A 24,310-nucleotide genomic window follows, 5' to 3' on the forward strand; every position below is an offset into this window, starting at 1 on the left:
TTAGTTTAAAAAAACGTTATTCTCATGCTGTTAAATTAAATGGCTTCGATTATAATACAACATTAAACTCACAAGTCCTATATAACCAAAGATTAGACACTGCATAAGATCAGAGATTCAGGGAATTACATGATGAAATTGTCATCATCTTCAATAAACCGCCATCATCTCCTGATCTCATGGCTTTTTTAGCTACAACAGTTGTGCTTTATAAACACACAGTTATAGCAGCCAGAGAAAATTTTATTTTAAAAAGTCAAGAGCCAAGAGCACAACTAAAGCAAACGCTAACCACCATCATAGTGTCATCAAAATATGTTTAATATATTTTAAACTATTTAAATATTATATTTATTTTAACCGGAAATTAAATAAAGTAAATCTGGTTAGTTTTAAGTGAAGCTGGTAATAAGTGTACGGCCATGCATTTCATCTTTTTGTTTGGCAAAATGACATCAGCAGAGGTCAAACTCTTTACATCAAATTGACATCAACTCTTTGACGTCAATTTAACTTTCATTTTTGACCTATTTCTTGACGTAATTTTGACATCAAGATGCCCGCTGGGATTTCTCTAGTTGTTAGTTATAATTTGTGTTTGGAGTTTGTACTAGAACACAGTTACGTTACCTGCACTTACACTGTAAAAATGAATACGCTATATTTACTCAATAAAATTGTGGCAACAGATTACAAGCAATATTATTAATTAAATTGAACAAATTAGAATTGAGTAATAATTAATCAAATTAATTCCTTAAAAGGTAACCATTTAAAATGAGTAAAATTTTTATTGGCAACATTGAAGACACCTGATGTTAACAAGCAGAATCACTGAAGGAGAAAACCTTAAAAAATAATGATTATGTTAAAACACAACCAACACCATCAGATCACCTTTTCTCGTTGTTCATCTGGCTGTTATAACTCATGTACAGCAGCCAAACAAAATCTAAAGATAATGATTTAAGGTCAAGAGCCCAACTAAAACAAACACCGATCACCATAACGGTGACTTACAATTACGGTTTTCTCCTTCAGTGATTCTGCTTGTTAACATCAGGTGTCTTCAATGTTGGCAATAAAAAATAAAGAGTTCTTAATTCATCTTTGACCTCTGTCTGTTATTTCGATATTTTTGTTTAATTTTTTTTAAAAATTTTACTCATTTTAAATGGTTAACTTTTAAGGAAAACGGACGGCCCTACAAAAGATGGACTAGCAATCCCTGAATGCACTGTTTTCAAAAAAATTTATTGAAACATATACTTGCATTATTTCTGTTTTCTCTGAGAATTCTGTTCTTAAACTCTTGGCTGCTTTGGATAATAGTGTCTGGTCTCTTCCAGTCGGACTGGATGGGCTGATCCTCCACAGACACTGAAGCATTTCTTCCATCCTCCAGCTCAGACTGCTGAACTGAAGTCAGGAAAACACACATCACAGTATATCAACAGCATTAAGAATATCTGTCTGCAGCTACAGCTGTTTATGAATGAAAGTCTACAGCATTAAGACTTTGAAGAGAAACTTTCAAGGTCCTTGTTTTCAGGTCATAAACTTACTCATAGTATACATATCTTAATACTGCTTTTTATATATGACAATATTATGACACCAAATCACACCCTTATCTATTGCACAATATTCACATGGTTATTTTATTGTATTTATAATAAACAAACTTCTATATAAAAAATGTACATAACAATTTCATGTATATTTCTCTTTCATTTTTTAAAGTGATGACTACTACTCAATCTTAATAAATTGTTATTCTCTACCTTTCTGAAGTTTCGACTCAAGGGTCTTTGCTAGATGATTTTGGTTGATTTTGCGCAGCGCTTGTACTGTGATCTTCCCAGCCTCGTCACTGTACTTCTCCACCATGCGATCCACAACACCTCTCCGATGAGCATTCTGAAGCTTTGCTTTAGGAATAGGGTCGATGCCTGGTACCAGACCTTTACACAGGTACCATTTAAAGTTGTCGAAGTCATCATCACCAAGATTGTCAAGTGCATCAATCATCTTAACGTCCATTTTGTGTTACTAGGAGAAAAAAGCAAATAAATAAAAGTCTTGATTGGATACAAACAAAACGAAAATTAAAAGAACGTTTCCAGACTGTTCTCATTTATTTCCCCAAAAAACACACAAATGGGAACTTTAGGGGAAAGTTCTGTGTTATTTGCAGTGTTCTGGTGCAGGGAAAGTGGGAGAGCATAAATGCAAGTAATATTTTTTAAATAATTTTTCATGCTTAAAATCAGTGTGTGTGTGACCACCAGAGTTGTATAGTCCAGGGGTCAGAAAGTAGAAGTCCTGCCATAGTTTATTCCACCCATGAACTCAGTCAGCTGATTTCACTAATTAGTTCTCTCTCCTAGCCTGGGTTTCCCCATACTGCCTTGAGCAGCTCGATTTTATTCCATAGACAGTAAAAGAAATGGACACAGCGACCCCATTGGAACTCAATTGAGACAAGTGAAGCCCATATTTACCGATTTCTTAGCACTTCCTTTCCTGACGCGCAGACTCAAACCGAGCAAAGCTTTACACGGACCACGTGAGCAACCCGTCTGTCTTCTAGTAGCTGTGCCAAGAGAAATCTGAATCATTCCCTTCCGAATCTTGCAGAGACGGAGAGTGTGAGTAGGAGCTGTCCATGAGCTAGGAGCAGGAGCAACTTTTGCTAGGTATTCTGATTAATTATATTGTCATTTTGCCTCCACGTCCCCCCGATTGCCTGCGAGCTTCTCCTCCCGTCCATACGGTAATCTCTCTACTGTGCGACAGAGAGTCGCGTGGTTATGACGCAATCGTTAGCCTACTTTTACAAAAACTGCTTCTACGGGGCCTTAACATATGCTACAAGATAATGGAGCATTTTATACATTGTCGTGTTTCTTTAGAAATAAATAATGGACAAATGGAGTCTTTAAACGCCTCAGATGTAAAGTTATTCGCTGTCAAAGTGACGCCAAAATGAATGGGAGTCAATGGGATGCTAACTGCAGGTGAAGTTCTGCTACAAGATGGCGGAACGCGGCCGACTTCAACTTCCGGTCGACTTCCTTCCCCCCTGTTTTATTCACGCTGCAAGGTAGTCTGGCTACCATGGGCTAATTTTTCCCCTGAAATAGGGAACCAATCACAGAACGGGGAGGGAGCAGCAAGACGATGACGAAGTATATGCGACACACCGAAGCAGTTTGTTTATCTATGGATCCAACATGACAGACGTAAAAATATATGCATATTTAGTTTAGCAAGCAAACACATCTACAAAAATATGCCTGTATTTCAAGTTGATAAAATAATTTAAAATCCACATCAGTTTATTTGTGCCGACGCGCCACCCCTCCCAGGATCTATAACGTTACCTAGGCTACTTCCACTTTTAAAAATTCATCATAACCGCGCGCGCAATCTGCTTGCAGTCGTCGAGATGGATGCTGAGGAGTTGAAGAAAAGAATAGCTAGTGGAGAATGATTGTAAAGTTGTCGACAATACGTCATCAAAAATCAAGTCCAGTGTGTGGGAGAAATTTGGAGTTATCTGAAGAAAATATTGTAAAAAGCTTTGCTGCAAACATTTTCGTGTTGGATAGCCGCAAATGTGGAACTTCATCCCTGAGGAAGCATGCAGATAACTGGTAACAAAGCCGTTCTATCGAACGGTATTTTTCATATTTAACACTGTTAGTATGTGTGGTGTGCAGGGCGTGTTTGAACCCAAAATTGTCAGATGTAGGCTAGACGAAATTGCGTGGCATATAGTGTTGTAGCCGCGTCTGTTCGATTTGTGTGGTAACGTTAGCCATGTTCTTCATGTATCGGCCTTTTGACAGCTTCGGCTGAAGTTGTCCTTGTGTTAATTGTCGTGTAATAACTTCTGTATGACCTGGCAATAAACATTTTTGTAAGTGTCTATAATGTGATAGTCTAAACTGATTTTATTTCGGGTGCGGGTCGGGTGTCGGTTCTATTTTAAGCGGGTCGGTGCAGATTTTTATTAGTGCTGCTGTTGGAATACGGGTCGGGTGCGGATTTACAAAATCGGACCCGTGCAGGACTCTGGTGTACACATAAATCTCTGACCCATCGTCGTCTTCTTCGTTGAATATCTGTCGCTCTACATACGTCATCTGGTATAATTGAAACGATTGGCTATGAGCTACGTACAGGCGCATTTGATAGACATTTGTAGCGCCCAATAAACGGCTCTGGGCATTCGTAAACCACGCCTCAAATACGAGAAAATGAACATGTAGTATCCAGACCACGTCTCAAAGAGAAAGTGGTCTGACGTTAGCCAGGCTATCTCTCTCCTGTCTGAATTAGCAAATCCAGGTGATTGGAACAAAATACTGAGGAGGACTTTTACTTTCTGAACCTGGACTTTACACCTCTGACTACATGTCAGCCAAGAGTAAAGAAATAAACCAGAACTGGACCTTATCTGAGCCACAAAATTTGTGTATATTAAATATGAAGTCATCTCAGCCTTAATAAGTTAACAAGCAGAATCACTGAAGGAAAGAAGAGAACAGAAAAAGAGACGAGCAGAAAAACAAGAACTACAACTGACTTCAGCCACAGCCTCAGATGAAATCAACTGAAGAGAAAAGAAGACATTAAATCTGTGAAGATCTCAGCAGAGGAGGATTAAACAACTCCACAAACAGCATTACCAGCTTCACTTATTACTAACCAGACTGACTTTATTTCTGTCAGACATCTACAAAAGTTTTTATTGAGAATTAACAGAGGTTTAACTCGAATGTGTTTCATTTGAAGTCACCATAACAGTGACTAGTGTTTCCATTAGTTGGGTTCTTAACTCTGATTATATATTTTGTCTTTTCTGGCAGTTGTGACAGTGTGTTTGTTAAACACATTTGCAGCAGCAAAAAAACCTAAAGTGAAATTATATCAGGTGATGATGGTTTTATAATCATCATGAAATATCTTGCTCCACTGACTCTTTGCAAATCTAACAATTGTGTTCCATTATTTTTTTCATATTAAAAACCCTGTGTTACTGCAGAATGAGATTCAGAAATATATTATTTACACATCCATACTTTTTTCAAAACACAAACCCTGTATTACTGAAGCATGAGATACAGCAGTACTACAGGTATCAGTTAGAAGAATTTTATAAACTTGAGCACCAAACGTTAATCTACTATGACAAACATCAACAATCAGCGTATTAATCTCAACAATGGTGACAATCAAAAGTACCCTGCTGCAATGCATGCTGGGTACCAGCATAGTACAAAACTCCCAGCATGCATTGCAACATGAATAAATTATGCAGCTGAATTGTCCTATTATTTTGTTTGATCCCCGTTCTTGCGCAGAAACAACGATATGTGGCACAAAATATTGCAACACACAGTATTTTGATTAGCCTATTAATGAGGACAAATGTGTCAAATATCGCGACAGAAGAACGCGAGTGACATAAATAGGATTTACAGAATTGTTGCAGACCTGCACTATACTTCTAATAAACTACAGGACCTTGTTCGTCAGAACATTCTCTCTCAGAAAAAAGGTACAAAAGCTGACACTGGGACGGTCCCCTTTAAAAAGGTTCTTCTAGTACAAAAGTGTACATGTTGAAGAAGGGAGACCGCCACAATGGCAGCTTTTGTTCCTTTTTTTCTGAGAGTATACTGAAACCCTAAGGCCACATGGACACGGTGGTGGGAAAATTATTTGTCAATTCTCTTGTATTCTCTCGCAAAGAAAAAAAAAAAAAACCTGTTGCGTTACTTCATTCGCAAAACTTTTGTGTTCTTTGCCAGAGAAAGCTAAGTTTGCAAAACTAGCAAAACATTTGCGAGGAATGCAATTGTCAGAATTTCCTCCCACGTTCCAGCTCACATATTTGTTCTTCACCGTGTCCTTTTAGTGGCTTCGTGGCACAAAAAAAAAAAAAATCTGTAAACTAATATAAGATATTGAAATAATTGTTTAAAGTGAAATATAGGATGCTCAACTCACGTCTCTGGTGATCGGGGTTTCGTGTAGAGTCTGTCTTTGAGCTTTAGTTTAGGAGTTCTGTGTAGAGTCTATCTTTATATGCTTAAATTTGTGGGTGGGGGTGAGGGTGGGGGGGATGGGATGGGATTAACTTTGATCCTGTTCGTCCCACATTTCAGCGCGCGAGCCAAAAAGCAATAAAACCACTCGAGGGGTAACGCTAGTTGTAACACGCTTGTTTTAAATACTTCCACACATGCTACACTGTTAACCCTTGCTGTAAAACAAGGCCAAATTCTGACAATATCATACCATTTTCCATTAAAACAGTGATATACCGTAGAAAACAGAAATAGCCTACAGGAATATACTGTGAATTAACAGCGCTCAAAATCGCCACTCAGATGCTGTTTTCCCAATCACACCCTATACCCTCATTCACTATTCCCTACATTAGTTCACTAATATAGTCCACTTGACAGAGAGAATGAAAAGAAGTGAGTGAATTGAGACACTGATGAACACCTGATAAGCAGAATCACTGAAGGACAGAGAAACAAGAACAGAAAAAAGAGAAACACAAAAACTACAACTGACTTCCAGCAACACTGAGTGTGAAACCAGTTTACAAACCAGTTTAACATTATTTCTTTCATACATGTACAAAAGTTCTTGTTGAGAATTAACAGATATTTAGTTGTTGATGTTTTATTGACAATAATAAAGTTATTATCACCATGATGGAGATCAGTATTTGTTTTAGTTGGGCTCTTGAACCATTGTCTTTATTATATCAGTTTTTTTCTCTGGCTGCTGTAACTGTGTGGTTATAAAGCACATTTGTTACGGCAAGAAAAAGTCAAGAGAACGATGATAAGGTGTTTATGACTGTTGTGATGATTAAGTAATCATTCTGGAAATGTCTGAGTCTCTGATCTTAACCAGTGTAAAAGATTTGGAAATATTTGTATTTCATATTAATCATATCTGTTACTCTACAACGTGAAATACACTGTTTCTGTAATTAGTTATCCTGAAGAATATTGAAATAATATAGTGCTTTAAAACATTTTGAGCTCCTACTTCACGCAGACACACACAGACATCAACAATCAGCACATGCATCTCAATAATGGTGACAATAAAAACTTTCATGTCACAATGCATGCTGGGTTCCAGGATAGTATCAAACTCCCAGCATGCACTGCTGCATGAATGAATAAATACAAATAAATTATTGCCACCATTGATGAGAGAAATATGCTGTTTAATATCTCTGTGTTTCTACAAGAAATTGTAGCTCTGTTTCTTTTTTAGGTTGTGCATTATGTGTTAAATAATAATCATCATTGTAACTTATTTCTGTGGTTTGGCAGTGGTGGTAATATAACACTTTTGATATTATGAATTAAAAAATGAAAGACATTTAGTGAATGAACAGGGCAGGCTATATGATGACTTTTTTCATCATATTCAACATAACCCCTATCATTCACAAACCGTGTGTATGCACAAGAGTGACTTATAAAAACACAGTTAACTCAGCCAGTGAAAACCTAATGTTAAATAGTCAAGGGTCAGCATCCCAACTAAAGCAAACACTGATCTTTATCATGGTAACTTCAAACCAAACATTTTCAATTAAACATCTCAATAACAATTTCTGTAGATGTATGACAGAAATAAAGTCATACTGGTTAATAATAAGTGTAATAATGTGTAATGGCTGGAAGTCAGTTGTAGTTCTTGTGTTTCTCTATTTTCTGTTCGTGTGTTCCTCTTTCCTTCAGTGATTCTGCTTGTTAACAGCAGGTGTTCATCACTAATGCTCAACAATCACTTATTTCACTTATTCACTTATTATTCAACATATTCCCTTAATTATCTCACTGCAACACTGTGTCAATGTTACTTTTTACTCTTTGTAGTGTGGATTTTCCTGTGGGGTTGAAAGGGTTAACAGTGTAAGATAAAAAGACACACCCACAAAATGTATTTTAACAGTAATAAATTGTAAGTTATAAAACAGGTTTATACTGGCAACACTGTTGCAGAAGAGTAGAGCCTGTGCTTCAGTCCAGGAGAAGATCTACAAACATTGATGATTTGCTGCATGTTGCTTTATTTAACAGGCGGTGACTGTGTAGTTGCTGGTCCAGTGGAAATCTCTTTATTTACAATAGTTTTTTAGTGGTCTCAAATGAAAGAAGTTCACAGTAATACTTTGCTCACATTATTTATGCACTATACATTTTAGTTAATACATTTAAATCAGAGGTGGAGATTCCAGGGGTCAGAAAGTAAAAGTCCTGCCATATATTTATTCCACATATGAACTCACACGGCAAACACTCCAGTGTTAAATGAACTCTCCTGGGAGTTTATTTGGCTCCAGACTCAAGAGTGTTAAAGTTAATGAGATAATTAAGTAATTGTTTGAGTGATGATTGAGCATTATTGAAAACACCTGATGTTATCAAGCAGAATCACTGAAGGAGAAAATCTCTTTTTTAAGTTGCCATTATGGTGATCAGTGTTTGCTTTAGTTGGGCTCTTGACCCTTAAACTAATAACTTTAGATTTTGTTTGGTTGTTGTATCTGGGTTATAACTCTCAGATGAACAAAGAGAAACGTTGATCAAGTGGTGTTGGTTATGTTTTGACATAATCATAATTTGACCTGAATCACAAAACTCATTTAGAGAGTTAAGTTTACCTTGTTGATTATAGGTGCCTGTGATTCTAATATTATGCCATGTTAAACATTTTCAATGTGATCAGAAAGATTTCTTGAAAGTTGATCTGATCAAAAGACTTTGAAATTTTTTTTATTTGGACACACTGACACCAAGAATCAGCCTGTGATTCTCAACAATGGTGACAATAATAAAGCATGTTGCAGTGCATTCTGGGTGCCACCAATTAAAACTCATTCATGGCTCCCATCATGCATTGCGATGTGAATAAATTATGATCTGAATTGTCTTGTTTTCCTAATTGAATATTCTTTTTGTCACCATTGTTGAGATTCATACACTGAATCTTGATGTCTGTGTGTGCCTTAAAGAAAGAGTTTCTTTTTCTTTATCAGAACAACTTTTAAGAAATAATTTGAGTTATATTGAAAAATCTGGAACTTAATCTGTAGAATTACTGTGATGTTGTAATGACCAATATACATTTAAGTCAGAGATTAGGCTCTAAATGAGTTCAGTGATTTAGATCAAATTATGATTATGATAAACAACACCACCTAATCAACTTTTCTTTTTGTTCATCTGGCTGTAATAACTTAGATCAACAGCCAAACAAAATCTAAAGATAATCATTTGAAGGTCAACTGCCCAACTAAATCGAACACTAATCTCCATAACGGTGTCTAAAATTGTGATTTTTCTCCTTCAGTGATTCTGCTTGTTAACATCAGGTGTCTTCAATAATGGTCAATCATCACTCAATCAATCACTTAATTATCTCATTAACTTTAACACTCTTGAGTCTGGAGCCAAATAAACTCACAGGAGAGTTCATTTAACACTGGAGTGTTTGCTGTGTGAGTTCATGGGTGGAATAAACATATGGCAGGACTTTTACTTTCTGACCCCTGGACTCTCCACCTCTGATTTAAATGACAGTTGGTCAGTTTAAGACAGTCGGTTTCTGAAAGTGTAATTAGTTAACTTGAGTTTTAATTTAGTGCATTTTTACAGTAACATACTGTAGATTACAGTAAAGAACTGTACAATTAACAGTATATTACTGGCAAAAAAAAAAGCCTGGTAAGGTCTAACAGTGTAGCATAATGAAACTTGGTGTATTTACTAGTAGTCCAGGCGTTTTAAGCCAAAATGGGGGTCAACCGTGAACAAATTGCAACAGAAGCAAACTCAACTGATTTTGTATCCTCAAGAATCCCATTAGGGGAAAGTTCCGAAAAAGACCCAAATATATCCCATTCATACGCCTATTCATTATTTTTCTGACATGAATAGGGTAAAAAATGTAACCTTTAGATATCACCATGAAAATGACTGAGTTGATTACTTACATCAAGACAAACAAAAAATGTATTACAAGTTTTTTTTAATTGTTTGTTAACATGGACAAACGGTGCATAATCTAATTACGTATGTGCTAATTTGCATAAATACCTCAACAGATCTAAACAATGGGTCTAGCCAGGCGAAAATGTCTTGTTGAATCTTGTTGACACATAACAGTAAAAGACTAAATGTTAAGGTCTGAATGGAACCCATTTAGGCTACCCATGAGCATTAATACATAGAGGCAGGAAGAAATACTTTAGAAACCAGCCTATATTAATGTTTAAGAGACTGGGGTTTAGGGCTGGGTCCGTGGGACTGTTTCTGGGGGACGAGTCTGAGGCAAGAACAGGAGACAATGGTGAGTAGAATGCAGAAGACAAAAAGGTAGGTCAAATAAAAAGTGATAGTCCCATGGTCCCAGCCCCAAACCCCATCTCTGCAATAATAATTAATAAAGGCTGGTTTAAAGTACTTCTTCCTGCCTCTATGTATTCATGCTCATGGGTCGCTTAAATGGGTTCCATTCAGACCTTAACATTAAGTCTTTTACTGTTATGTGTCAACAAGATTCAACAAGACATTTTCTCCTGGCTAGACCCAATGTTTAGATCTGTTGTGGTATTTATGCAAATTAGCACATCTGTAATTAGATTATGCACCGTTTGTCCATGTTAACAAACAATTTTTAAAAACTTGTAATACATTTTTTGTTTGTCTTGATGTAAGTAATCAACTCAGTCATTTTCATGGTGATATCTAAAGGTTACATTTTTTACCCTATTCATGTGAGAAAAATAATGAATAGGCGTATGAATAGGATATATTTGGGTCTTTTTCTGAACTTTCCCCTAATGGGATTCTTCAGGGCTTTTTTTCCCTTACTCAGGACATATTGAGGATACAAAATCAGTTGAGTTTGCTTCTGTTGCAATTTGTTCACCCTTTTTTCTTAAAACGCCTGGACTATATTCCTGGTTCATGCAGTTGCTTTCACTCTCTAACATACCTCGTTTTTAAAATCACACTAGAGCACACCTGCCAAATCTGGCCGAAAACAATAGATTTCTATATAAATTCCTAAGTTACATGTATTTCTATTTTTCAAATAACTTTAAAAAAGCATCAATATATTACTGTAACAATTGCAATAATACCATGTTATAAAATGTGAACATGGGTTACAAAGAATGCACTCTTAGAAAGAATGTGTTAAAAATGACACAACCTGTGTTAAATTTTGACACATCCGTGGGTGAGCTCCAGGACTACTAGTTTTGTGTTAATTTTAACTCATTCACTGTGTAAGTCATTTTAACACACACATCGTGTCATTTTAAAAAATAAAGCGAAAGGGCCAGATGCTAAAATATTAACCATTTAATCAATAGTCGAGTACAGAATGCATGTGCACACAAAGTACAACACAATGTTTCAAGCTCAATGACTGGACAGACACACTGTACTGGACATTATTCAGTTATTCACGCTTCAACCCCTAACTGATAATGCTGCTTTTGACAAAAGTTCATGAAGAGATAACAGTTAAAGGAGCATTTCACCCATGGGAACATTGATCTTTATTGAAAGTGGGTCATATATGTAGTCGAAATGTAAAATAAATTTTGAATTTGGTGCCTTCTTGACCGAGGAAAGAAAGAAAGTAACTTCAGGACGCATTTGTATGAAAGACAACAACTCCCACAATGCACCACATTGCACAGCTGCACAAGCCACTCCCACTAATCCAGAACAGCATATGAATCACTCATCCGTCCATAAGGCTATCTACCACCGGAGCTTGAAATTCATTTCACACAAAATGTCTAACGTTAGTTAGTTGGCGAACTCATTAATGAATTACTCCTCATTTGTATTTCTTTCGAAGTGGTGAATTATTGCATGGTTACGTTACCGGGATGTTCAGTCAGATGCGGTGCGAAACTAGGATGGTTCACAACACAAACGTCCGTGTCCTCGTCTGATTCAGAGATTTCGTCCAGGAGAAATTGGCATCGTTTAAATTCTTTGCAGCAGACGGACTCTATCTCTGTGTTCGTAGCGGTTCGTAGTTGCATAGTGAGATCACCGGCGCCACCAGTCCGCCCCCAGCTCGAGCCAGTCTGGGCTTCTCGTCCGCGGCAGGCAGGTCTTCTGCCTCGGCTGCTCTTCGCTATGCGGCTTGTAAAGGTAGCCACAAACACCTGATTCAAGCATCAGACTTCCGAAATCCTCTTCTTCTACATCATATTGAGTAACGTTACCCTCCGCTATTGTCATATCTTCACAGCTTGCTCCACAGTGCCTGTTAGCTTAGCTTCCAAACAAGATGGAGGATATTGCTTTTAGTTTCAGAAAGTGAAGTCCCACCCACTGATCTGTAATAGGCCTGTAGCGTGAGCGGGTCCCGCCCCCTGGAATAATGAGGAGCTAGTGTTTGTAGTCTCTACACTTTTCAATGAAATGTGACTTCCTGCTTATTATGACGCAAAATGATGATTTTTACGTCATAATAAGCAGGAAGTAAAACACTTAAATCCTTATTTCTCCCATCTCAGGGAAAAATTAATGAAAAATCCACGTTTATTATAATATATGACTGGGTTTCTAACAATACAAAGCTTAATGCAAATGGGTGAAGTGTCCCTTTAACAGAGTTTGCACTTTGAACTAGATTAAAATGTAGCAACTGACAAAATATTGTATATAAATAACTTGTATTTACACTGGCCTGTTTGTTTGAGAACACAGCAAACACTGCATACCATTCACAGTGATGGTGAGTGTCGGCACTCTAAATGATGAGTTGAAAACACAACCTGTAAAAAGAGTTGTAAAAATTACATGTTGTGTAGATTTTAACACATGTAGTGTGTGTGCTCAAGGACAACACATGTTGTGTAGATTTTAACACATGTAGTGTGTGTGTGCTCAAGGACAACACATGTTGTGTAGATTTGAACACATGTAGTGTGTGTGCTCAGGGACAACACATGTTGTGTCAAATTTAACACACAACCTGTGTCGATTCTTAACACATCTCTGTGTTTATAAGGACTACACACTTTGTATTACCTTTAACACAACTAATGTGTTATTCCTCTTCCACAGAAGTGTGTTGAAACCTTTTACACACTAATGTGTTATAGTTACACAACTTGTGTCAGATATGTGTCACATGTGACTGTAGTCGGTGTGTATTTGCCAGAGTTACTGTGTTTTTACAACTGAGTGTTTGGATGAACACTGAAACGTATTGTTAACTTGTGTTTATGGAGTCCAGTGACGTTTAATAAAGAGTTTGTTTGAACATTTGGATGTTTTAGACATCATGAATCTACATAGACAAGCTCTTATTGAGAATTAACAGAGGTTTAGATGTTGATGTGTCACTGAATGTTTTATATGAAGTCACCAGAATCGTGATTAATGGCTCTTTTATTTGAGCTCTCGACCCTTTACTCTTCTTTTAGTTTTTCTCTGGCTGCTAAACTTCATGGCACATATCTGACACAAGTTGTGTAACAAACACATTAGTGTGTAAAAGGTTTCAACACACTCCCTGTGTTAAGAATAATAACACACTGATTGAGTTAAAAGAAACACAAAAATGTGTTCTCCTTAACTAGACACACAGGTGTGTTAAGATATAACACAGGTTGTGTTGTTTTTAACACATCCGTTTTAAGAGTGTATTTATTTGAATGGAAGAAGTCAGATGTTGCAACTGACCCCGACCATGGGACAGTTGCAACATGTTAAAAATACCTTAAATTTCTCTAATTAACTTTAGCTTTTTGTCTCAATGAGCATATAGAATTCTGAAAATATTAACTGTTTTAGGCCTACTATAATATTATAGTATTATTTATTTCTATAATAATATTATTGTAGCCTATTATTTATTTATTTAGTGATATTTATCAAATAACAGTTGTTGAGTTTTGTTTGTTTATGTGTAGAACATAGGCCTACATATATTCAGTGTGCAGGTGTTACAGATGTTATTCAATCTCTCCATATTTCAGTGCCAGACAGGAAGAATTGAACAATTTGCAATGCAACAAACTTTTAATAAACATGTAATTTATAACTTGTTGCAACTGTCCCCAAACCTATCAGCCATGACAGACATCATACGCCTGCATTGACAAAATTTTAATCTGCAGCAAAAACTGGTCAAACACAGACATCAAGAATCAACGTATGAATCTCAACAATGGTGACAAACGAAAAGCTTCATGCCACAATGCATGCTGGGAGTCATGGATGAGATTTGTACTATGGTGGCACCCAGCATGCATTGCGGCATGAAGCTTTTCGTTTGTCACCATTGTTGACTCAATGTCACAACAAAACAATAATTCAAACTAAGTAAGTTTTGATTAATTCATACAAAATGTCAGGACAGTACTTTCAGTACTTTGTACTTTCAAACCTCCAAAACAAGTTTTGTTCAATAAATGCAGCAGCAGATGTTGAATATGTCTACTGTCTTCTTGGTGAGGCGAGGGTCTAAAGGGTCTAACTGTGCATGTGCAGTATGAGTGCACATAGCTTGTTTCTGACTGGAGAAAAATGACATGTTGCAACACAACCCGGTCTCCTCTACCTGTCAACACTCCCGTTTCCCCCGGGAGTCTCCCGTATTTCACACCCATCTCCCGTCCCCCCTCCCGTTTTGTTATTTCTCCCGTGAAACTCCCGTAATTTGTATGGCCCAAACGTCATAATCCGTGCACGCTTTCGCAATCGTTTTGTAAATCGTTCTTTCGCAATAGTTCTTTGTAAAATTCAGTTCCTGTGAAAAATTGTGAAATACTCTTCCAATAGGTGAAGTTACACAACAATATGCTGATCGATTACATAATATTTGGATGTAATATTCAGTTCCAGTGAAAATCTGTTCCAGTTAATGGAGTAGGCTATACACACGTGATGTGTAATATTCAGTTCCAGTGAAAATCTGTTCCAGTTAATGGAGTAGGCTATACACACGTGATGTGTAATATTCAGTACCAGTGAAAATCTGTTCCAGTTAATGGAGTAGGCTATACACACGTGATGTGTAATATTCAGTACCAGTGAAAATCTGTTCCAGTTAATGGAGTAGGCTATACACACGTGATGTGTAATATTCAGTACCAGTAAACTCCACCCGCTGGAACAGTTTCTTACAAAAACTGAATATTACACAACATCACCTGTTCAGTTTTGCAAACTACTCACAGATTTGTGGCCTATACCTTTTTTTAAAAATCGTTTTTTCTGTATATTGATTTGTTGTGTATTGTTAAGATGAATACAACTGTTTTAACTGAATTTTTCTATGATTTGGCGATGGGGTGTGTAATGTTTAGATGACATGAAACCGCATGTGATTGAACTGATGTTGATGAAAACCTGTGGCATAATTGTCAGGAACGAATGTGAAGTTTATTTATTTTTTTTTTATTTTTTTCTGATATTTCCACCTAAGTTTCCTTTTTCTTTTCTTTTTTTACAGTATTCAGCATATCTGTTGAGTTTGTAAAGCATGATTTCATATTTATAGCTGTATTTTGTTGTCCATTGTGTAATAATTGATTGAAAGAATAAATTAATTTGACCTCAAGTTGCAGTGTTTGATGGAACAATGTGCGTATGTTGCATGTTTTTACAGTTTTACTCAATTGCTCAAACATTTCTTGAAACCATCATTCACTTTCTCAAAACCTTAAACACAAAAGCAAATGTTAAAAAACTCATTCAGAGAATCTCTGACTCTTCTGGCAAAATCAAACAATGCTTTCAGATCTTACACACATCAGTCAATATTACAGATCATTCGTTAGACACTACATTAAAAAATGAAAGAGCATGCAGTGACAGGAGAAAAGTATATTGTAACAAAGTAAACAAATTTTGCAATTATGTAAAAAAAGTAATGACAACTTAGGTGAATAATTGCACACTGTAAATGTGAATAAAAGCTTAAATTACTGTAAATCTGTTCATCATTTAAAAGGATCGAGTCCCTTGAGAAAATTTTGTCTAAACCGCTCAATTCATAGTTTTAAAATCTCTTTATAAACTTTTTGAAATGTCAAAGCGGTAGTTGCGCAGCTGTCAGTGGAGGGGGAGAAACCTCTCAGATTTCATCAAAAATATCATCATTTGTGTTTCAAAAGTCTTTCTGATTTGGAACACATGAGGGGGATTAATTAATGACAGAATTGTAATTTTTGGGTGAACTATCTCTTTAAATGCATAAGCATGGCCCAGTTCATTCCTGAGAGAAAGTTTAAATGGTTTAAATGAAGTTGTGTATGATTGCATGTGTTGTTACCTTTAAAGGGGAAGCTGAGAGGAGATCTTCGTTCAGCTGGAAAGACTTTGGTCTCATTACAGAATGGCACATCACAAGATAACAAAATCTCCAGGTGCATCCAGGTGAGGTTTGTTTAGCATAAAGACTGAACAGAAATTTCACATTTGTTTTCTTCACAAAAAAAAAGTTTAAATGGCTTCTTGAATTGAATTGAATATTGACTTTGGAGGAGCTTCTCTGATTTGGTAATTTAAGAATTGTACTAGAATTTGTCAGTATGTTATGCAAAGGGAGGAAAGTCTGTTGCATTGAAAATGCTTAAAGCCTTTGGCAAGAAGATGTTGTGTTTTAGATCTGTCATGTGGGATAACACACCTAAATGTTTTTTTTTTTGTCTTGTGATTTTGCGTGTGGATGATTAACAGTTTCACACATGACATTCCCCCAAGTCTCAAGTTCAGCAGACAGAGAGAAAAATCAGGGAGGAGTTTGAGAAACTCCATCAGTTCCTCAGAACGGAGGAGGAGAGCAGGATAACAGCTCTAAACGAAGAAGAGAAAGAAAAGGGAGGAAAGATGAAAGAAGAATACAAGGAGGAATACTGTCTCTCTGTGATCGAGTCAGAGAACTGAAAGAAGAAATTGAGGACGAGGACATCACCTTCCAGCAGGTCTGCACACACACACACACACACACACACACACACACACACACACACACACACACACACACTGTGGTAAATCCTGCCATTCACTCCAAACATAGCTCTGGAAAAAAAATAAGAAATTAATTTTTGTTGGCAAATGGAAGTTGTGTTAAACGTCATTTGTCCTCAATGTAAACGGTTTAAATTCCCGGTTAGTAAAACACTGTTTGGGACAATACGAAATCCATACGCTACACGATTGAGTACATAGGGCATAAGTGTATAGCGTGTCATTTTGAAAAGCCCTCATCTAAATTATCTGGTTATATACATAATATTAACCATGACTGAATCATTTTAATCTCTTATATATTTTGATCTTTAATATTTACCATGACTGACTGCATTGGGTTAAAAGGGTCATAACTTTTAGATTTGCAGCATTTACCCACTTTTTACATTTAATATTTAGAATTTCTAGTGAATACACGTAATCTTACAATAACAACATGGTTGAGGTTGTATACTTTTGTTGGTGGTTATAGTCTATTCTTAAATTATAATACGGTCTAATATTATTGTCCTTCTGTTCTTTTTCTCAGAATTATCAAAGAACTATGAACATGTATTTTGATTTCCATTTTTCATTTTAGAATATTCATGAGCATTAACTTTCAAAACTGATTAAGTGTTGTGTGTGTGTGTGTGTGTGTGTGTGTGTGTGTATGTGTGTGTGTGTGTGTGTGTGTGTTCATGTGTGTGTAGAGCTAAATACACGCTTCCAGATGCAGAACCGAGTTCAGAAGCTCTTACTGATGTTCCCAAACATCTGGGCAACTTGAAGTACCAAGTGTGGGAGAAGATGAAGGACGTCTGCTCTTACTGTGAGTACTAGATCATTCCTGAAAGAACTGCTTAGATTATCAACATACGTGACTATTCCCTGTTCTCCTCCGATCCCGTGATCCTGAACCCAAACACATCTCCACCAGATGTCAGATGATCTGACCTCTGTGACCTCATGTTTCCATCGGCAGAACGAACCCAACCCTCTTCGTCTGCACAGGAACCAGATGGTGTTGGGAAGTGTGGGATACAGTGATGGTGTTTCAGTGAATAGTGAATCACGTCATTGCAGCATTTGATAGAGTGTCATTGGCCAATAAACTCTTTCCCTTCATGATCCTAGAAGATCAGTCCGTCCCGCTGCGTGTCGTCCCAGCTAACGTTATTCTGACCGTGGAAAAGGAGCCATCGTTCATGGAGAGACATCGATTCTTGCTCATCATCTGTTTTGGTTTAGTCATGGGTATGTTGGGGATTTTGTTAGGAAAGAGTGACCGACAAGGCAGATGAAAAGGAAATGTCTCTTCATTTACTGTAATGGTCTTTTATAACAGACTTCTGAAAATCACACCAGTAAAACTAAAGGATTCCTGAACTAATTATATGTTAATATAGTGTAATATAGAGCCAGAGCTCCCATTTGAGCTCTGTTTAACAGATCTGTGACTGTCTGATAAATTATTAATAATTCCACAAATTCTTCTGAAGAGTGCAATGGCAGATTTGTAAAAAACTAAATTGCAAAAGTTACATTGTTTATTGTACAATTTTTTTAACAAATTTTGCTTATACATATTTTCACATAATTTCTTATTTAATAAATATTGTCAAATAAATATAAATGTCTAATTGTCGACCACTTCTTATTTGAAAGACAGCAGTTCATCACTGATTTCAGAACGATCTTAGAAAATGAATCGATCCTTTAATCTTTTCCACAATATCCCACAGCTCTTTGTGTTTCTCCACAGTTGTACATCAGAACAATCCCTCCCTGCGTCTCAATGTCCACACTATCCATCCTGAACAGTGTGTGAGATTAGAATAAGTGAGTCCCAAAGCGTAGTATGTTGAACAGAGTGTGCCAGAAGTCCCGGATGGTCGACTATTTATGGTGGATTTTCAAAGTGTGGATCTGTGCTCATTATAACAGCTAATATTACCCACAACCCCCTGCGCTTTGGAGGAGGATCCAGTTCAGAACTACAGACATGAGTAAAAAGTGTTCAGAAAACTACAAATATGGCGGATATGCGCGACCGACAGTTGAGTAGAGGGTTAGATAAAAGGGCAGAGGTGTCAAAAGTATTCACATTCATTACTCCGGTAGAAGTATAGATACTAGGGTTTAAAAAGACTTCTGTAGAAGTTGAAGTATCAACTCAAGCTTTTTACTCAAGTTAAAGTATAAAAGTACTTGTTTCAAAACTACTTAAAGTATAAAAGTAAAAGTAATGTAAGGAAAAAAATGCAATTCTCTCTCTCTCTCTCTCTCTCTCTCTCTCTCTCTCTCTACGCGATTTGCCCCGATTTCTCCCTCGCTTACCGCATCTAGGTTTCCTTCGGAGGAGTTTTGGCGCTGCGCACAACCAAATGTGACTACAGCCTCTCACAAGTTAGAAAGAAAACACAACGCCTTGACACCTCTGTAAAAGGGTTGATAATCAGTGACTAATAATCAACATTTAAGCTGATAAAAAATATTATGTTATCTGACAAAAAGAGTTTAGACCGTAGTATGCGAATTGTTTTGTAGCGTTTTGATGTGTCTATCATGTGACTCTCTGACTGGGCCGTAACACTATAGGCTACTGAACTGTTTATGACTCATTATTGCTTTTAGCAGCGCTCAGTTTTCCCATTAGTTGTTTACATTGGTATTTGTTTTTCCCGGACATCCTGTAGTATTCAATCAGATGATGACTTTGTTTGCGTGTCATACGCATCAGACGTTAAGTCAACGGTCCGTGGTCGTCTAGTCTTCAACCACTTTTCAATTCATTGCTGAGGAATAACTGACCTCAGAATATCCCGAATGACCAATCAGAATCAAGCATTTCATAGAGCCGTGAAATAATATCAATATAGATTATATTCAGCAACTCAACTGGTGTGTTTTGTTGTAAAGTCATTTTTGGCTCACTGTGTTAAACACTATTAACTTATAATGAAATTATTAAAACTATAATTCTTAGTTTGTACTTTGAAATTTTACAGTACTTTTTAATATTTTTTGTTTTTATATTTTTGTTTTATAAACACATTTGGTCAGCAATGAGGATATTGAGAGCGCTACACAAAAGCTTTAGAGCAACAGGAGAGTTTTGTTAGTTTCCCTTTTATTCAGCGATATCAGATTCAGTCTGATATATTTAATATGAGTCGGACTCTTCCCATATGTGAAATCTTCTACAAACACAGATGCTGGAGGCAAGAGACAAAGGCATGGGAACAAATTAGGAAAGCTTTATTGATTAATTTGCACTTTTATCAAAGTTATATCAAAAGTAGAAGAAGAAGGAGCTATCTAATGAAAGAAGTAGAGCAATTCTGGATGGAAACTCCTTAGCAGTTCAATGGTAAATATAGTAATATGAAAATAGAAATAAATATTAATGTAAGTGATAATTGCATGCGATATACTGCCTGTATATATCTGGAATGCATTTTTGCATAAAATACCTCTTTAACTTGATTCAAGGCAAGACACTCGTTCACTGGTCTTGAGATTTTGTTCTATTTAGATTTTTTATTAAACTTTATACATTTCTTTTTGTAGATTTCAGGTGTCTTGCCTTGAACTGATGTTACACTACACATCCTCAGAGTCCAGGGAACAGGTAGAGTTTCTTGGGAAGGGACGTCCTGTCAATACACGGCATTAGTTTTGCAAATTCATCCTTTCTTAACTCTACATGCTTGAATTGAGGATCTTTCTCCATGCGTAAGGTGACCTATAATAAAAAGATCAAATTTAAATGTGACAAGAAGCAAACTCCTGTATGTATATTACCTGAGCAAAGCACTGGAAGAGATTATTTTGCTTTTGGGCTGAAATAAAACAAACCAATTTAAATGGGTTTTTTAACTTATACCTTTCTGAACAACTCCATAATGTCATCAATATGAGCCTGTTTACAGAACACATCCAGGATGTAACAGATAAAATAACTTCCTTCGACAGAATCCCTGTATGCAGCGATACCTGTGGAGAAAAACCGTTGGTAGATTAAAGTATTTCGCAAAGCAACCCAAACTTTGAAACACTGGCCAACATGAACAGACTGCTTCATGTGCTTTCATCAGTTCACCTTCTTCAAAGTGTGAATCAACATTAAAGTAACATTCTTAAAAAAGGACAACAGTTGCTTTATTTCTGAATATGAAGAAAATGAACAGTGTGTAGTGTGATCTACAAATCAATCTTGCATCAGAAATCAGTGTTTTACTTGCCAGGGAGGCAGGACTTAAAACAGACGAAGTCTTTCTCTCTGTGCACAGTGGAGTCTGACTGTATTTTCACACCGCCAAGGTGTTCTGGACAGAGAAACGGTTAATGACATGGATGATAATATTACAGTAAATCGAGAAACAGAAATATGATAAGAGGAGTTGAGTTTTATCAGTAATGTCGTACCTCCTCTGCAGGCTTGAATCAGAATAACCTTTGGTTTATCAATCAGAGCAGGACATTTCTCTGAGTTCAGATTGGAGAAGATGTCGTCAACAAAGAAGAAATCATTGGGGTATTGCTGGTCATGATAGTTGACACCTAAAATGGCATCTTTATTTAGGATTATGTCCCCATGAGACATCAGAACCACAAAGGTGCTGTCCGAGTCTTTATGTTCAGGACGTGCAGCGAAGTTCCTGACTCTAGCAGATATTTCCTGTCAATAAAAACATTTTATTTTTTTTACAGAAATGCAGAGTATATAATGCATTGTAAAATATTTGTTCAGATTTCTATATCCACATCAGAAGTCCACTAGCTCTATACGCACTTGCCCAGTTAGATCTCTGTATTTCTCAACTCTGTAACCCAAAGCTGTCAGCAGCCACTCCATGTTCTCCTCGTCTCTCGCTGCTCCAGCCCTGTCACTTAAGTGCTCAAACTGTATGTTGGTGATCAGCAGAGCTAAACGTTTCCTCTGAGTCTTGTCCTTTGGTATATAAACCTATGAGGAAACATCAGTATTAGCAGAATTATAACATTAATAGAGTCACCTGAACTGAAACTATATAAGGAGCATTGTGTGCAAACTCAGAATATGCATTGTGTGAATAGATGAATCAACAATATAAAATTCATAATTATATAAAATAAATCATAAAAAGTGATTTAGATGAACTCCTGAACTCTTGCTGCTTCAGCTGCTGGATGGACTTAAACTCTGCAGGACGGCGGCCCTACAAAAGCTGGACTAGCAATCCCTGAATGCACTGTTTTCACAAAAGTACTGAAACAGATACTTACATTATTTCTGTTTTCTCTGAGAACTGTGCTCTTAAACCCTTGGCTGCTTGGAGTAATGCTGTGTGGTCTCTTCCAGTCGGACTGGATGGGCTGATCCTCCACAGACACTGAAGCATTTCTTCTGTCCTCCGGCTCAGACTGCTGAACTGAAGTCAGGAAAACACACATCACAATATATCAACAGCCCGAAGAACATTCTCTACACCTGTCTGCAGATACAGCTGTTTATGAATGAAAGTCTACAGCATTAAGACTTAGAAGAGACACTTTCAAGGTCCTTGATTTCAGGCCATAAATATTTATTTTATTTTTTTACTTTACCTACTTACCTCCCTGAAGTTTCGACTCAAGGATCTTTGCACTATGATTTTGGTTGATTTTGCGCAATGCTTGTACTGTGATCTTCCCAGCCTCATCACTGTACTTATCTACCATGCAATCCACAACATCTGACCGATCAGCTTTCTGAAGCTTTGCTTTAGGAATAGGATCGATGCCTGTTTCCACACCATTCCACAGCTGCCAGTTGAATTTTTTGAAGTCTTCATCAACAAGATTCTCAAGTGCATCAATCATCAGTTCTTTAACGTCCATTTTGTGTCACTAGGAGAAAAAGGCAAAGAAAGAAAAGTCTTGATTGGATACAAAAAAAAAAAAAACTTAAAAAGAACGTTTCCAGACTGTTCTCATTTATTTTCCCAAAAAACACCCAAATGGGAACTTTAGGGGAAAGTTTTGTGTTTGCAGGTTATTTGCAATATTTTCCGGTGCAGTGAAAGAGAGAGCATATATTCAAGTACTATATTTTAAATCACTTTTCATGCTTAAAATCAATGTGTGTGTTACCACATCATCACTATGTCGTCAAAGTTGTTGTAACACTGTAAAATCGAATTAGTGAGACTTACTTTAAAAAGCATGCAAACCAATTGTCTTAAAAAAAACAAGTAAAGTGAAATAGGAATAGTATGTTGAACTGACAAATGTTTAGTTAGTGTACTGTCTCACAGATTCACTCAACGACACACCCCAGCCAGCATCAACTCAGCACACCTGGTCCCGATCACAATCACCGGAGTTCTGATTCACAGCACCTGCACCTCATCACTTCACTCACCACGCCAGCTCTGCATATAAACCCCAGTCAGTCCACAGCTCACTGTCCGGTCTCGTCTTTTGACGCCTGTGACTCTCCGGTTACTAACACTTCTGTCTGGTTCCAGGATATCCTGTATACTCTCCGCAAGTATATCCAAATTCAACACTAACCTCTCTGTGTGTGTGTATTCCAAGCAGCATCGGTGTGCGGCGGTTCTCCAGGATTCTCCAGACCGCCTATTCGTGTTCTCCAGTGATTTCACAGATATCCATTCCAGTATCTCCTGTGGTCATCTATCTCCGAGTCTGTATCACCGAGTCAGAATCCATTTCAGTATCTACGAGGCTGCATCAATATCCATTCCAGTATCTACGAGGCTGCATCAAGTTCAAGTGTTCGCCCTGTGTCCCTCTGTGTGGATATCAAAGCCTTCCTGTATTCAGGAGTTGCATACCATGTCTAAATAAATCTTGTTAACGTCATTCTCTGTGTACTCATCCTTGCAGTAGTGTGACAGAAGACCGGACCACACACCATGCAAGCTCCCTCGGCTTCTGAGATCTCCGCTGTATCTACCGAAGCCTCACATGCTGCCGCCGCACCCCAGCCACTGATGGATACCACAGCACACGCCACTGCCAATGCAGCCATAGCACAACATCAATCGCTTCAAGAAACCCTCACGTAATTCCGTCATACTCTTCCGAACTACCGACCTGCCTCAGTAAGTCCCATGGCCAAACCTGCTACTTATTTGGGTGAGGATGAGTGCAATGGATTCCTTCTTCAATGTAAACTCTACATGGAGGTGAACGCTGTTCAGTTCATTTCATTTCAGAAAAAGCCAAAATTGTTTTCATAATTTCTCTGCTCACAGGTCGAGCGTTGA

General features: G+C 37.2%; 1 protein-coding gene and 1 long non-coding RNA gene across 3 annotated transcripts in view; one reads left to right on the forward strand and one right to left on the reverse strand.

Annotated features, from left to right (window-relative positions):
- Positions 1 to 22,908, reverse strand: part of LOC308686403 (caspase b-like) — a 28,848-nt gene extending 5,940 nt beyond the window's left edge. The window contains exons 1-4 of one of the 2 annotated variants that reach the window (XM_081394827.1): positions 22,652 to 22,908; positions 22,323 to 22,468; positions 21,850 to 22,023; positions 21,483 to 21,735 (exon numbers count right to left, since the gene is read on the reverse strand). In XM_081394827.1, coding sequence (XP_081250953.1) covers positions 21,483 to 21,735; positions 21,850 to 22,023; positions 22,323 to 22,468; positions 22,652 to 22,898 — 820 coding nt within the window. In that variant the 5' untranslated portion in view covers positions 22,899 to 22,908. Of the gene's footprint in view, positions 1 to 1,273; positions 1,420 to 1,784; positions 2,053 to 6,021; positions 6,057 to 21,482; positions 21,736 to 21,849; positions 22,024 to 22,322; positions 22,469 to 22,651 lie in introns of those variants that run through there. The other variant, XM_081394826.1, reaches the window with a different exon arrangement.
- On the forward strand, positions 18,336 to 20,039 carry LOC308686402. Its single transcript, XR_014029584.1, has 2 exons — positions 18,336 to 18,450; positions 19,803 to 20,039. It is a non-coding gene; the product is annotated as an uncharacterized lncRNA (long non-coding RNA).
- Positions 22,909 to 24,310: the final 1,402 nt, after the last annotated feature.

This window comes from Scardinius erythrophthalmus, assembly GCF_964197995.2.
Source record: "Scardinius erythrophthalmus genome assembly, contig: HAP1_SCAFFOLD_246, whole genome shotgun sequence".
NCBI lineage: Eukaryota > Metazoa > Chordata > Actinopteri > Cypriniformes > Leuciscidae > Scardinius > Scardinius erythrophthalmus.